This window comes from Leucopleurus acutus (genome assembly GCF_964270905.1).
Source record: "Leucopleurus acutus genome assembly, chromosome: 2".
Classification (NCBI taxonomy): Eukaryota; Metazoa; Chordata; class Mammalia; order Artiodactyla; family Delphinidae; genus Leucopleurus; species Leucopleurus acutus.
Window position 1 is genome coordinate 138072685 of NC_139143.1, and position 16510 is coordinate 138089194.

General features: G+C 40.7%; 1 protein-coding gene across 2 annotated transcripts in view; it reads right to left on the minus strand.

Annotated features, from left to right (window-relative positions):
• Positions 1-13048: 13048 nt before the first annotated feature.
• The window catches only part of CACHD1 (cache domain containing 1), a 215769-nt gene continuing 212307 nt past the window's right edge, over positions 13049-16510 (minus strand). For both annotated transcript variants that reach the window (XM_082832498.1, XM_082832497.1), the window contains one exon: positions 13049-13293. In XM_082832498.1, the coding sequence (XP_082688624.1) occupies positions 13055-13293 (239 nt within the window). In that variant the 3' untranslated portion in view covers positions 13049-13054. The remainder of the gene's footprint in view (positions 13294-16510) is intronic.

The following is a 16510-nucleotide window of genomic DNA, read 5'->3' on the forward strand; positions in this document are numbered from 1 at the left end:
TTCTCTCCAGAGCACGCGCCCATTTGCTTTGTGTCTCTGCCCTTTCTGACTTTTCCATAATTAAAAGGCTGAACTGGTATCTTCCTATTCATCTATTCTGCTTCCCATCTCTGTAAACTGATTCCTGAACACGAAACAAATGCTGATTAGTTAGCACAGGAAATGACTCACAGTTCCTGTCCTGGGTCTCCTTCATGGCGCTGGCCATGCAGCACACAACACACATTCTCCACAAATAAAACACCTACCCACCACCTCCATTCAACACATGGAACACACCCCTCTTTTCCTCAAACCATCGCTGCTGGGGGTGCCCACAGTTGCCTGGTCCTTCTTGTCTGGAGTCTGGGCTGGGCTTGGGTGAACAGTAATCAACGAGAGGACGGCAGAGATGGGAAACAGGATGAGCATGTTTGAGGAAGGGCTGATCTAATTTGGGGCAAAATGAAAAAAATTAAACATGGTATCATGAAAGACACAAAACTATGCATAGTTTTGTTAATTTAACTTTTTTTTACACACGCAAAAATGCACAGATCACAATGGCCCAATTTTAACAAACGGATTCATTCACATGACCCACATCTTTCCATGCCTCTAGTGCCCCTCACCAGTCTCCCCACTCTCAGAAGAGACCATAGCTTTGAGTTTGTACAGGCTCCGGACGCACAGGCTCAGCGGCCATGGCTCATGAGCCCAGCCGCTCCGCGGCAGGTGGGATCTTCCTGGAGCGGGGCACGAACCCGTGTCCCCTACATCGGCAGGCGGACTCTCAACCACTGCGCCACCAGGGAAGCCCTATAGCTTTGCCTTTCTTTTCCCATATAGACTAGTTCTCCCTGTTCTGGAACTTCATCTCAATGGTCTTGCTAAGAATGTACTCTTTGCATCGGTCTTCTTTTGCTTAGCTACCGCCTGTGACATTCACCCATGATGTGTGCGTCCCAGCGGTTCATTTTTTTTTTTTCCATTGCTCAGTAGCGTCTTGCTGTTATGCACTTAATTTTAAATTATTTTAATAATACAAACAACATACTTTTTTTCTTGCAAAAATTTGAAACGTTATAGGTAAGAAGTCTAATATCCTTTGGCCACTGCCACCCCTTCTTCCCACCTGGAGATAATTACTGGGATCTGTTGGAGCAGGTCTTCCCCCCTCTGTGCAGTCACATGCATGTATATGTCCCAGTAGAAAACACGTAAGATTGTTTCTTGTGATTTTCAAAACAGTAGGTACCACATTATACGTAACTCTCTGCAACTTGCTTTTCTTACCCAACAAGATGTTTGTAGATATAACGGTGTTTGTGCACAGATCCACCTTATTTTAAAAACTGCTGCATAGTATTTCATGATATAGATATTCCACACTTTATTTAGTCATAACTGAGATTGCTTCCAGTTCTTTCCATTCCAGCAAATGCTCAAATACTTCGGTAAACATATTTGTCAAGTTTCGTCACACTCAAGTTAGCGTTTCTGTCAGACACATGCGGAGAAGTAGAATTTCTGAGGTAGGGTGTATTTAAAATTTTAATATTTACCAAAGTATCTATACCAATTTACATTAGAGTGTTACACAACTTTGAAATTTTTGCCAATCTATAAGTGAAAAAAATCTTACCTCATTTCAATTTGTATTTCATTAATTCTAGAAGGGTCAAACACTCCTTTATTTGATTACTCACTACCTATGTTTTCTTTTTACTGAAGAGGAACTCCTGGCCTGGTTTTTCCATTAGGTGACTTCTCCTTTGCTTACTAGTTTTATTAGGTTATTATTATGAATAGGTTAGTTTTAATACATATTCTTCTTCTCAGTGCCAAGCCTTTGTCTGTTCTAGTTTTTGCAACTAAAATTCTTTTCTGTTACTTTTGTAGCATAGAAATTTTAAATTAAACCAATCTTTGAGTTATGACCTCTGCTTTTTCAGGCCCTGTTTAAGAAAGTCTTCTTTTCATCAAGGTCAGAAGCACAGGGTTTTAGTTCTTTTTGACATTTTGATAGTTAACAGGTTGATTCTGATGTGCTTGTGAAACATCCTGATAAGGCAATTCCAATCTCTTCCAATCTTTTAGTAAATAAACTTAGATTCCTATCATGTTAGCCATCTTCCATTTTCAACTGTGTCTTTCACTCTATTTCCAGTTTGGGAGGGGTCTAAATAAAAAATAAGAAATGATCCCATTTTAGTATCTTTTGTTTCTTTTTTAAACCACCTTAAATTCTGGTCAGAAAAAAAGTTTATTCACTCAACAAATATCTTTAGGTTGCCTGCTTGAGATGGGCACCAGGATGCAGCACGAAGAAAGAGAGATACCCAGGACTGAGCAGTGCTCAGTCTGGTGGGGAAGGCAGACATAAAACAAGAGTGTGATGAGAGCGAAGGAGACATCTAGTAGACGGTGCTGTGGTACCCAGATGTCAGCTGAGGTCACACTGTGCTTGGAGACTTAAGTAAAATTGGCTTGGAGCTTTTATCCCAAGTCCAATGACTGTCCCAAGATTTCTGTGAATTCCTCAGGGCTGTTGTTGCCTCTGGCTCTGAGCTTTTTGCTTCAGTCCGTTGTTTTGCTTGTCTCTTGCACCCGCAACTGTCCTCTTCTCTCTGCTGCATCCTGGCCGGTGGGAACTTGGTTCATTCTCACTCAAGGCTTGTGTTTATGAAACTCTGGTGAAGCTGTGGGGAGATGGGTGTGTATGTGTGACATACAAATTGAAACCCAACACTCCTTTAGCCTCCTGGTCACTAGGTGCCTAGTGCATCTTTCAGTCGTCACCTTTCTCTGTGGGTCCCAGAGCCTTTATGTTTGGTGTCCTCTTTCTGCCTCAAGACTCCCTATACATCTCCCACCTTCTTGTTTTTCCAATCCCTTCAGAAGCTCCGTTTACCCCAGTTTACTACACAGACAATGTCACACAATAGAGTCTCATCGTTTTGCAGCACAGAAAAAACTGGCAGAGGATTCAGAGTTTCAGCCTCTTTTTTCCCCTCTGTAAGTGGAAGGGGCCAGTATAAAGATGGATTTTTCCCATTGATAAGGATATGCTACCCTCTCTGTTAGCAGGCAGAAGCAGCCATTGTCAGTTTTGGGTTTAAATCACCTTTTTCCCCCAACAGAGTAATGTTAACAGTGTAAGCTAATGCCACATGGGCAGTCACTGAGAAAGTGGCATTGAAGCTGAGATCTGAAGGAGGGGCAGTGGTTATCCAGATGAGGGATGGGGCTGGGAGAGGTGGGCTTGGAGAGGAAGTGTCTCAGGCAGTGTGAGTAGCACAGGCAAAGGCCCTGAGGTAGAGCAAGGCTTATTCAAGAAGTTAAGAGAAGACACCAGGAATAAAGGGGGCCAAATGGTGTTAGGTTGAATTCATCTTAAGGGCAGAAAGGGAGTGGAGGCAAGGGCAAAAAATAAAACATGTTAAGCAAGTAAGTACAAGTTTTAACTTTACATTTTAAAAAAGATTGTTCTCCCAGAATGAGCTAGTACTTTGCATTCACTAGGATGGCTATAATGAAAAATAAAAAAGGAAAAGAAATGTTGGCAAGGAAGTAGAGAGATTGGAACTCTCGCACATTGCTGGTGGGGATGTAAAATGATGCCGCTCTAGAAAACAGTCTGGCAGTTTCTCAGAATGTCAAACATAAAATTACCATATGACTAAGCGATTCAACTCCTACGCATATACCCAAAGGAAGTGAAAACCAGTATTCAAACAAATACTTGTACACAAATGCTCGAAGCAGCACTATCCACAATTGTCAAAAGATGGAAACAACCCGAAGGTCCATCATATGTGAAAGGATAAACAAGATGTGGTATATCCATACAATGGAATCGATGTTATTCAGCCACAAAAAGGAATCGAGTACTGATACACGCTACTATACACGCTATACGGTGAACCTCAAAAACATGATACTAAGTGAAAAAAGCCCGAAAGGTCACCTTGTAGTTAGATGAAGAGTTCAGACTAGGTAAATTCAGAGACGGAAAGATTGGTGGTTTCTAGGGGATAGGGAAAAGGGGGAAATGAGAGTGACTGCTTGATGGGTACAGAGTTTCCCTCTGGGGGGGGGGGTGTGCAAAAATGTTTTGGGACTAGATGGAGGTGATGATTGCGTGACATTTTGAACGTACGAAAGGCCACTGAATTGTATACTTCAAAATGGTTACTTTTATGGTACATGAAATTTAACTCAATAAAAGTAAGATTACTCAGACCTCCACGTAGAGAATGAAGCGGAGGGGGCAAGAATGGAGATGAGAGAATGGCGGGGACGCTGCTGCAGGGGTCTAGGTGAGAAAGGATAGCAACTTGGAGTAGGGTGCTGGAAGGGCCTGGGAAACACCCATGAGGCGAGTCACAGGCAAATGGACAGGGGGGTCAGGATTTCAGGAAGAGAGGGAACACCGAGGCTGGGGGTACAGACCTGGGAGGAGGGTGTGTCTACACCTTCTGAGGGAGGGGAGGCAGCAAGGAGAGAGCATGGAGGCCTGGGTGAGCTTTTGAGTAAATACTACAATTTTGAAATATTGGTCCAGACAGACAGAGGACCGCCTAAGAGTGACCTGAGGGGGAAGCAAGGTTAAGGACGGTTTGTATTTGTAGGCTCTGCGGCCACTGACTGGGGAAGGGGAACTGAGGATGTACATGTTTGGTGCAACTGGTTGAAGAGCATAAGGGTTGGCTCTGGTAAGGAGCAGGGACATTTCTTCCTCTGAGAACCAATAAAGAGAATGAGGTCTGAAAGCCATTTTGATGTAAAGATGTAAAAGTTGTAGGGCTTCTATTGAAACCTGAGGGTAGAACATATGGCAGCTGCAGAGGGCTGCGGTAGGCCCTGGCGCAGGGCTGGAGACAGTGGAAACATTTCGGAGTGGGTTTTTGGAAGAGCGCACTGCAGAGTAAACTGGGACTGGATAAAGGACTGCCAAGGAGCCCTGAAAGTCAAGAACATACCTTTGTCCGGGAGCCAAGCTTCTGTTACATAATTTTTTTTTTTTTTTCCAAAAGCACTAGGGCCAGAGGAAGAACTAAGGCAGTAATCCTGGTGGGATAGTGTTACATAAAACACTTTAATCAAGCAGCACCCAGAAATAGAATGGGAAGAGTGTGAAAGAAATACAAGAAGTCTTATGAGAAAGATTTAAAAACCTTCCATATGTAAGCTCTTTCTTAAAAAAATGCTATTTAAAACCATATTGCATATTAGATAAGTAGCTGTACACATAAATTAGCCAACAGGAATTATTTTTGCTTTTAGATATGTACTGATGTCAAAAATTATTATTATAATATATAGGTAGCCTTTTATAGGCCGATACATTGATGCTAAATGAAATAAGTCAGACAGAGAAAGACAGATGCAGCATGGTATCACATGTGAAATAGTTTTTAAAAAGTCCAACTCAGAAATAGAGAGTAGAAAAATGGTTGCCATGGGCTGGAGGTGGGTGAAAGGATACAAACTTTCAGCTGTCAGGGGAATAATGTCTGAGGATCTAATGGACAAAATGGTGACTATACTTGACCACAACAACTGAAATTTACTGAGAGTAGAATTTAATTGTTTTCACCTTCACCCCCCCACCTCCCCCAAAAGACAAATACGTGAGATGATGGATGTTAGCTAAGGGGAAATCCTTTCACAATGAATACATGTATCAAATCACCACAATGTTCCCTTTGAATATCTTACAATTCTATATATCAATTATACCTCAGGGAAGCTGAAAAAAAAAAAAAAACCACATACACACACACACAGCATGAACAAAGACATACATTACATCAAGAAGTCAGGTGTTTGGCCAGTAGACCAGTTGGCTGGAACACAGCAGAGGTACACAAGGGGTAAGCAGGATGAAGTTCTGAACTTAAGCAGGATATAAACTGTGGAGCATGCCACTAAGAGGATTAGGTAGAGAGGTAAGGCTGAAAGCTCTTATATGGTGTTGACTGATCAGAGCTAAATTATAGGAGATGAGTTAGCACATGAGAACACCTTACCACAGTGCCTGTCACAGAGCAAATGCTCCATGCGAGTCAGTCATCAGTAATTATTGGGTGGGAGTATGCGGGATGAACTTGACATCTCTAGCTATCTCACACCCAGCATATGGAACATTCCTTACTCCTTCTGAAACTGCTCCTGTTCTCTAGTACAGAAAGTGATGCCGCCATTGTTGTAATTGTCCAAGTCAGGAACCCCTGTCTCATTACTCTCCGTAACCAAGCAAGCCCACCCTCCCCCATTCCTGCTTCCAAAACGTATTTTCCACGACTTTGTTTTCCTCCATCTTTACTGCTATCATCCTGCATTTCTCATCTACACTTCTGCAATGAGTTCCTGTCCATATTTTCATTTTTGCTACCTACCCCACAATAATTTTCAACTCAAAATGGTCTTTCTTAAATATAGACTAGATAGCCTCACCCTCTCCTTAAAAGATCCTACTGGCTTCCCAGTTATCTATTTTTCTTCCATGGCCTGCAGGACCACGTTTTCCTACCTCTTCATTCTCACCACATTCCACTTTCCCTTTGCTAGCCAATGCTCTAGATGCGATCCTCTTATCTTAAGCCCACTGCATGTTCTATTCCCTCAGCTGGAAATGTCAGCCTACCACTGTCCCCCTGCCCTGCTGTCTGGCTCTTCCCCATTCTTCAGTAGCAGCTTCAACATCACTCTCTTAAAGGCTCTCCTTGAGCATCTAATCTAAAGCAGATTTTCTCCCTGCCCACACCCTCCCCTATGGGTTATTTTGTCCACCACCCTTCCCTTGCCTTTACAGCAAATAGCCATATTTGAAATTACTTATATTTTTGTATTTGCTTGTTTAATGTCGATATTGGATACATTCAGGTGCAGGTATTAAAGTCAACTCAAATGGTCTTACACAAAGAAGGCTCCAGAGGGAGGGTGGGATTCAGATTAGATCACATCTTCCCTTGTGCTGGAGGAATGCCTTATGTTGGTTGCCTTAAGTCTAAGATTATGACTAAATACGTAGGATGAGTTTATTATGATTGCAGTGGGATTAACAGGAAATCCAATGCTATGATTTAGGCCAGTTCTTGGAGTCACATTCACTGCTTAATAATGGAGGAAGAGTGGGATAAACACCGGACCCAGCCCCATTGTCCACTGACATCTCCACGTGCAGTGTGAGAAGGGATCGCTGTTTAATTCCTTCCTGTATACTCGCTCCTAGGGCAGTGCCGGATGTGTGGTAGGAGCCCAGGGAATACTTGTTGAATGAAAGAAAAATTGGAGAAGAGAGTCTAGGAGCCAGTTTAGAGGCTACCGATTCAGTGGAGATATATAGATGGCTTACAAATCAGTCACAAAAAAAGTAAAGGGATGGATGAAGGTGAGTGATATTGTTTGCTCAAAGACTTTGGACTTGGCAATTGACCAGATGTGAAATGAGAGGGAGATGAGGAAGTCCAAGACAGTTCTGAGCTTGGGATCAGAGTCCCAGGCCCCCTTGCTTTCACTTCAATGCTCTACCTTCCCAAGAAGTACTGAAAAGGGGGCTGAGGACAGAATTATAAGGCACACATTCTCAAATGGGGTAGATACTGCCCACGAAGTGCTGAAAACTGATTCTCAGGGGAGGAAAAGAAATCAGGTATTACAATAGTTTGTAGCTCTCCAAAGCCATGACAAATCTTACCCTCTACCCTCTAGTGTTTAATTTCTCTTGTTAGGGTGAAATTTAATTAAATCAAAATTTTCTTTTTAGGAGGGGGACAATAATGAATTCTTAAAAAGTTAAGAAACACTGAATTAAGGGATGAAGAGGCTTAATGAGCAGTTTAGGACTGAAGAGGGAGGTTGGAGGAAAACCAGGAAAATCTCAGATGTCTATATATCTACATATTTTGATATACACCCACCTTGGCTATTAAACAAAGCATCTTATACAGTTATAAGTAACAGTCACAGAAATACGTCTTCCAACTTTTTTACTGAAAAATTCAAAGGAATTCTGAATATGGCATTGGATTTCAGCCAGGAAAATTACCACTCCTCTGTTCACAGAGGACACAGATGCCTCTAGGACGCTGTGTTTGATTGTTCTAGCAGATATACATTCTAAAAAATGTAATCACTACAGCAGGCCATTGCCACAGAGAAATGAGCTTAAGTGACCTTCCAGGACTTCTTTTCACATACCAGTCACTCTAACAGGCAAAATAAGCCTGTCTGAGTAAACTGGACAAAGTTTTTCAAATAAAAAACATTAATGAAGTTTAGTTGAACATTCAAATTCAATCAAGAAGTGGAGGAAGAAAAACTACCACACATTTTCCAAAATTTCTAAAATAAATGTATCCAAAAAGCAGATGAATGTCTGCCACAAGAACTAGTGTGAGTCTGAACCCTGTTTTGTTGGGGGCACAAATAGGAAATTTCCTTGTCTAGCTGTATAAAATGACCTGGTACACCCTTAGCTCTTGGTACTTGTCTGCACTGATAAGCAAGGTTGGCTACAGGTGGTAAGAGGCCTTAGTGAGTGAAAGGCATTGATTGGATCCCCCTCCAGGATGTCAGAAGAGACTTGTTTAACAAGCAATGTTAAACACATAGAATGGGAGAATATATTTGCAAACGAAGTGACCAACAAGGAATTGGTCTTCAAAATATACAAATGGCTCATGCAGCTCAATATTAAAAAAACAAACAACCCAATCAAAAAATGGGCGGAAGATCTAAATAGACATTTCTCCAAAGAAGACATACAGATAGGGACTTCCCTGGTGGTCCAGTGATTAAGATTCTGTGCTTCCACTGCAGGGGTACAGCTTTGATCCCTGGTTGGGGAACTAAGATCCTGCATGCTGCATGGAGTGGCTAAAATAAATAAATAAAAATCTTAAAAAAAAAAAAAAAGACATATAGATGGCCAAGAGGCACATGAAAAGATGCTCAACATCACTAATTATTAGAGAAATACAGATCAAAACTACAATGAGGTATCACCTCACACTGGTCAGAATGGCCATCATCAAAAAATCTACAAACAATAAATGCTGGAGAGAGTGTGGAGAAAAGGGAACCTTCTTGCACTGTTGGTGGGAATGTAAATTGATACAGCCACTATGGAGAACAGTATGCAGGTTCCTTAAAAAACTAAAAATAGAACTACCAAACCACCCAGCAACCCCTCTACTAAGCATATACCCAGAGAAAACCATAATTCAAAAAGAGTCATGTACCATAATGTTCATTGCAGTTCTATTTATAATAGCCAGGACATGGAAGCAACCTAAGTGTCCATCGACAGACAAATGGATAAAGAAGATGTGGTATATATATATACAATGGAATATTACTCAGCCATAAAAAGAAATGAAATTGAGTTATTTGTAGTGAGGTGGATGGACCTAGAGTCTGTCATACAGTGAAGTAAGTCAGAAAGAGAAAAACAAATACCGTATGCTAACACATATATATGGAATCTAAAAAAAAAAACAAAACGGTTCTCCAGAACCTAGGGGCAGGACAGGAATAAAGATGCAGACATAGAGAAGGGACTTGAGGACATGGGGAGGGGGAAGGGTAAGCTGGGACGAAGTGAGTGAGTGGCATGGACATATATACACTACCAAATGTAAAACAGCTAGTGGGAAGCAGCCGCACAGCACAGGGAGATCAGCTAGATGCTTTGTGACCACCTAGAGGGGTGGGATAGGGAGGATGGGAGGGAGATGCAAGCTGTCTGATTCACTTTGTAAAAAGCAGAAACTAACACACCATTGTAAAGCAATTAAGATGTTAAAAAAAATAAAGATTAAAAAAATGCTAAAAATAAAGACACAATAGCTTTAATTTACCTAAAAAAAAAACAAAACCAAAAAACTACAATGAGGTATCACCTCACACTGGTCAGAATGGCCATCATCAAAAAACCTACAGTAAATGCTGGAGAGGGTGTGGAGAAAAGGGAATCCTCTTGCACTGCTAGTGGGAATGTAAATTGGTAGAGTCACTATGGAGAAGAGTATGGAGATTCCTTAAAAAACTAAAAGTAGAGCTACCATATGATCCAGCAATCCCACTCCTGGGCATACATCTGGAGAAAAACTTGGTTTGAAAGGATACATGCACCCCAATGTTCACTGCAGCACTATTTACAATAGCCAAGACATGGAAGCAACCTAAATGCCCATCGACGGAAGAATGAATAAAGAAGATGAGGTACATATACACAATGGAATATTACCCAGCCATAAAAAACAAAGAAATAATGCCATTTGCAGCGACATGGATGACCTAGAGATTGTCATACTGAGTGAAGTCAGAGAAAGACAAATATAATATGATATCGCTTATATGTGGAACCAAAAAAAATGGTACAAAGGAACCTATTTACAAAACAGAAATAGCATCACAGATGTAGAAAACAAACTTATGGCTACTAAGGGGGAAAGGGGGAGGAGGGATAAATTGGGAGACTGGGATTGACATATACACACTACTATATGTAAAACAGATAACTAATAAGAAACTACTGTATAGCACAGGGAACTCTACTCAATACTCTGTAATGACCTATATGGGAATAGAATCTAAAAAAGAGTGTATATATGTATATTATAACTGATTGACTTTGCTGTACAGCAGAAACTCACACAAAATTGTAAATCAACTATACGGCAATAAAAATTACTTAAACAAAAAAAAGAAAACAAACAAAAACAAACAAGCAATGTAATCTGCGGGGCAAAAGGAGCCAATATTGATTGCCATGATGAAAAGTTTCCAAAACCATATTTTTCCTTTTAAATAACAACAAGAACACAAACAAGAAATGTCTAAACAACATTATATGCAATGCTTGGGGAAGAAGACAAAAGGTAACTTAGCAGATCAAAACTTCAACCCAAACTGCACAAAGCTGTATGTCATATTCTCCAGGAACTGCAAAACTTGGTTATATTCTTATTCCCGTATAAGTATTCAATCACTTTCCCTGAAAGTTCAGGATGGGGAGAGATTCTTATCACAAAAGACACAAAATGCATTTCTCTCATTGTCTTTGAGTAGGCTGTCCGTATTTTATTTTTTAAGCTCTTAAGTTTTGTGATTCTTTTCTTGAAAACAACCAGGTTCCCCTCCATCAAGAGGCTAGTGTCATAACACAAAGACTCTCAACTTGAGAAATGACCCCAGTGTTCCATGGAGAGGTTTGATATTCTGGGAAGACAGGAAAGTCCTTCATTCCCTCCAGCAGTTAGAGAACAGCCATTTATTTATTATATATGACACTAATTTAGATGCTCAGAAAGGGGGAGCTATGATCCACACATTTTATTTGCTTTTAATTTCACCCCATTAGAGTCTTAAGTTTCTTTGCATAGTCAAGATGGTCAGGAAGCCCCTGAAGTTGACTGTGGCACTGAAAGGAAGCCTACTTTCAGTTTGGCAACTTATCTGCTAGGTTACAAAGTGTAATCTGCCTTGAGGCACGAGAAGTGGTCCATTAACAAATCACTATAGCCACTAAGACGGTCCGTTCATACAGTTTATTTCACTAGACTGCAATTTTATACACAGTATGAAGAGGTTTCCTGATAGCACACATACAGTTGACTTTCTGTACTGCTGAAGAACCACTTTTATTTTTTTTTTTACATTATATCGTAATACCCTATCATTAAAACATTATTCAGTGAATTTTTTCCAACTACATATAAACGGAGATTTACCACACGCACGGTGCAAGAATGTCTTTATAACATATTTGGATCACAAAATGTGAATCTAAAATACATCACTGTAATTAGAACACTACTTTAAAATTACAATGCCCCATGTTGTATTAGCCAGATTTGATCACCCTCTGTATACATCACAAAGCAGTTTGGTGGGTATCTTCTTGGAGGACTGGCAGCAGCTTTAAACTATGATTTCAAAAGAAATCTTTATTTTGGAATCAAAATTTTGAATTTGAAAAACTTCTTCCTTTATGCGTTCCATATTCTCAGAATCAAAATGGGACATTAAAAAATTTATAGTCTCTAAAACAAGGAGAATAAATCCAACCCTCCTTTAGCTGAAAGGCTGGGGGTGTAATATTAGGTTTCGTAGAAACCTAAGGAAAGCACTGTATGGGAAATGCAAATTAGTTCAAAAGAAACATAACATTTCTTTAAAAGCTTCCTGGATTCCTCTGCCCATCCCCCCCCCCCACCTCTGTCACCACCTCTGTCAAACACAGAAAAGAATACTGCATTGCAAATCAAGATCTATTTCCATGAAATGATGTTCTAAAGAAAATGTATGTAAACAAGTCAGAGAGAAAGATTTCTTCATTTCCCCATTTTTGTGGAGTGAGGCAGTGGGATGGTATCAGTTAAATAAGATCTAAAACTCCTTAATCAAAGAACCACTTCATTATACACAAAACAGCTAGGGATAACTGGTGAAAATTTCTCATGTGTTTCCTTTTCTTTCCCCCAAAGTTTGAGAATGTTTGAAAGTTCAATAAATAGTAGAAAAATAATCCTTTACTTAGAAATTTTGAGATGCATCATTTAGAGCTTAACATGAGTTCCATACAGCAACTGTGGTATCTAGGTACCGCTAAGAAACCAGGTGAAATCTTCAAAGCACACGTTTCTCTCTGCATGTGCCACGTTCCCAGTCTCCGCTGGAGCGTATTTTTCTCTCCTCCAGTTAAGGAGAGCCAAATGTTTCGGGCTCCTCGGAACATTCCCCTGGCTCAGCTTAACCAAGGCTCCCAATGTTTCACTTGTAGGTTCCATCTCTGTTTACAGGTTTGCTCCTGTTCATTCCGTTGGTATTATGGCAGGTTCATTAATCAGACTTATTTCCCCTCCATTTCACAACCAGCCTCGCATCTTCACAAATGTGATTCTGTCGTTGTTTCTCTTGTTTTGAAATATATTAACAGGCAGGAAAACGGGTTAAATGACTCTAGACAGAGCACAGACACAAGTGGATTTGATGCTGGCTCTTTCTCCCTCCAGAACATTCCATATCTCCCAGATCTCATCTTCTGATGGAGGTGAGGAGGTTAGCATTCTGCGTCGACAGTGTGTACGGTCACGGCCGCCTGCAGGTGGTGGCTGTGATGCAGCGTGGGGTGGTGAAGGCGGTAGTGGTGGAACTTGTGACTTAGAAGGGCAGCAGTCTGAGGTGGGGTGTCCAACTCCAAGTCTTCATCGTGGTTTCCCACGTCCACCCCGGCCGACAAGGGGTCGTTGGTGCACGGAGGGTTTTCACTGTCTTCCTGTGGGCTCATGGTGCTGTAACCTAGAAGATGAACACAACAAACAGGCAGCTGAGAGCTTCCAGATGCAGGGAGGAGACGTCACTGCAGATTTCTGGGGCACTGGGAGGCGCTCCTACCTTTGTGTTACGTAAGTGTCAATGTTTGCAGACTGTCAGCAGACCTCGAAGTGACTTATTTTTAAAGAGATCTTTTGTTAGCTCTTGCCTTAAAGCAATTACACCATAAATACACAATCATTTTAGACAATATGAACAACAACCCTTTTCCCAAATGCCCAAACCAACAAAACCAAACCAAAAATCACCCCAATCCTTTCTGATCCATAGACCCCACAACTGACATTTGGGGAAATATCCTCCTACACTATTCCCTCAGATAAGATTAAGGCTATTTTTTATTTTTGAGGGGAAAAAACAAACAGCTTCAAGACAAAGATCCTAACAGGACTCAGATCAGTTGGGGGCTGGTGGGGGAAGCTGAGCTTCAAAATGCCTGAATGTGAGGCCACAGTAAGAACAAAAGACAGCTGCCACCATGGCAGCCCTGGTGTCATGTAATCCCTACACACCAACAAGGCACATATTTTAACGTCCATTTTACAGGTGAGGGAAATGATGATCAGAGAGGTTAATGAACTTGCCTGAGTTCCAGCCCCTAACAAAACACTAACTCTGCATACATTCATAGCAACTAGCAAAAGAATCAGCTATTCTCTGTGTAAGCTGGTTCACTATATTTAAAGATTAATTTCTTTTGGTATTCTAAGTAATACATGTTTCAAAAGAAAATGCCCTTGCTGATCAAAGGATTTCATTCCAAGAACCTTGGCATGTTTTTAAATATTGCAAAAAAAAAAAAAATCCCCTTTAAGAATTTTGAGAAGTGACAGCTCATTAATATTTCCGCTGCATCTACAGTTAGCATCAATCAGCACTCACCCGTGGGTAGCGCTAGTCACATCCATGGCTGCAAAACTGACGTGCTTGCATACTAACCAAGCAGGAATAGTTTGTGGTTGAAAATGTTATGCTTCGTGCAAAAATGAGAAAGGCAATTCTCAGTCCTCAATGAAATGTTGTTCAAACAACATAATTCTTTCAGTCCCACTCAACAAATATTTATCAGGCACCTACTATGTATAAGACACTGTGTTGGGCACTGCAGGAGACCCGGAGATGAAAACCTGATCCCTGCACAAGGAGCTGATACACTAGTGCTTGAGAAATAAAACAAGTACAAGCATAGCTCAGTTCAATTATTCATTTATTGAAGACCATCAGGAGGCTGAAAGGAGAGACTATGAAACACGAATAAGAGATGTCCCTTTTCCTTAAGGATTTCACCACTGAGTAAGAGACACATGTTTACAAAATTAGGCTTATTCTAGCGCAGATAATGGTAAGTGCTATAATGGAGGTTTAATTGAAATCCAGCAGAGGGCTTAACTAATTCTGGCTGGAGGACTGGGAAAGCATCACAGGAGGACTCATACTTTAGTTGGGCTTAAATGGATGAGTAGGAGTTTGGTGAAGTGGCTAGGAGTAAAGGAACAGATGAGTATGGCCAAGAGGTGCAGAAACACAAGGCTATTTTTACACCATGTGGCTAGGATGAGTGCTAGCAGGTAGATGGAGGAGAGACTTGAACTTACAAGGTTTTGAGCAGACCAGAAAAATAGCACGATGATTTCTGTATTTTAAAAAGAGAGTTCTGGAGTCCCTCCCATCAGGAAACTTACACAAACCTCTTAGATAGCCTCATCCACCAGACGGCAGACAGCAGAAGCAAGAACTACAATCCTGCAGCCTGTGGAACAAAACCCACATTCACAGAAAGATAGACAAGATGAAAAGGCAGAGGGCTATGTACCAGTTGAAGGAACAAGATAAAACCCCAGAAAAACAACTAAATGAAGTGGAGATAGGCAACCTTCCAGAAAAAGAATTCAGAATAATGATAGTGAAGATGATCCAGAACCTCGGAAAAAGAATGGAGGCAAAGATCGAGAAAATGCAAGAAATGTTTAACAAAGACCTAGAAGAATTAAGGTAACAAACAAACAGAGGTGAACAATACAATAACTGAAATGAAAACTACACTAGAAGGAATCAATAGCAGAATAACTGAGGCAGAAGAACGGATAAGTGACCTGGAAGACAGAATGGTGGAATTCACTGCTGCTGAACAGAATAAAGAAAAAAGAATGAAAAGAAATGAAGACAGCCTGAGAGACCTCTGGGATAACATTAAATGCAACAACATTCGCATTATAGGGGTTCCAGAAGGAGGAGAGAGAGAGAGAGAAAGGACCAGAGAAAATATTTGAAGAGATTATAGTCAAAAACTTCCCTAACATGGGAAAGGAAATAGCCACCCAAGTCCAGGAAGTGCAGAGAGTCCCATACAGGATAAGCCCAAGGACAAACACACCGAGACACATAGTAATCAAATTGGCAAAAATTAAAGAAGAAAAATTATTAAAAGCAGCAAGAGAAAAACGATAAATAACATACAAGGGAACTCCTATAAGGTTAACAGCTGATTTCTCAGCAGAAACTCTACAAGCCAGAAGGGAGTGGCATGATATACTTACAGTGATGAAAGGGAAGAACCTACAACCAACATCACTCTACCCAGCAAGGATCTTATTCAGATTCGATGGAGAAATCAAAAGCTTTACAGACAAGCGAAAGCTAAGAGAATTCAGCACCACCAAACCAGCTCTACAACACATCTTGTGGGAAACACAAGAGAAGAAAAGGACCTACAAAAGCAAACCCAAAACAATGAAGAAAATGGTCATAGGAACATACATATCGATGACTACCTTAAACGTGAATGGATTAAATGCTCCAACCAAAAGACACAGGCTTGCTGAATGGATACAAAAGCAAGACCCATATATATGCTGTCTACAAGAGACCCACTTCAGACCTAGGGACACATACACACTGAAAGTGAGGGGATGGAAAAAGATATTCCATGCAAATGGAAATCAAAAGAAAGCTGGAGTAGCTATACTCATATCAGATAAAATAGACTTTAAAATAAAGAATGTTACAAGAGACAAGGAAGGACACTATGCAATGATCAAGGGATCAATCCAAGAAGAAGATATAACAATTATAAATATATATGCACCCAACACAGGAGCACCTCAATACATAAGGCAACTGCTAACAGCTATAAAAGAGGAAATCGACAGTAACACAATAATAGTGGGGGACTTTAACACCA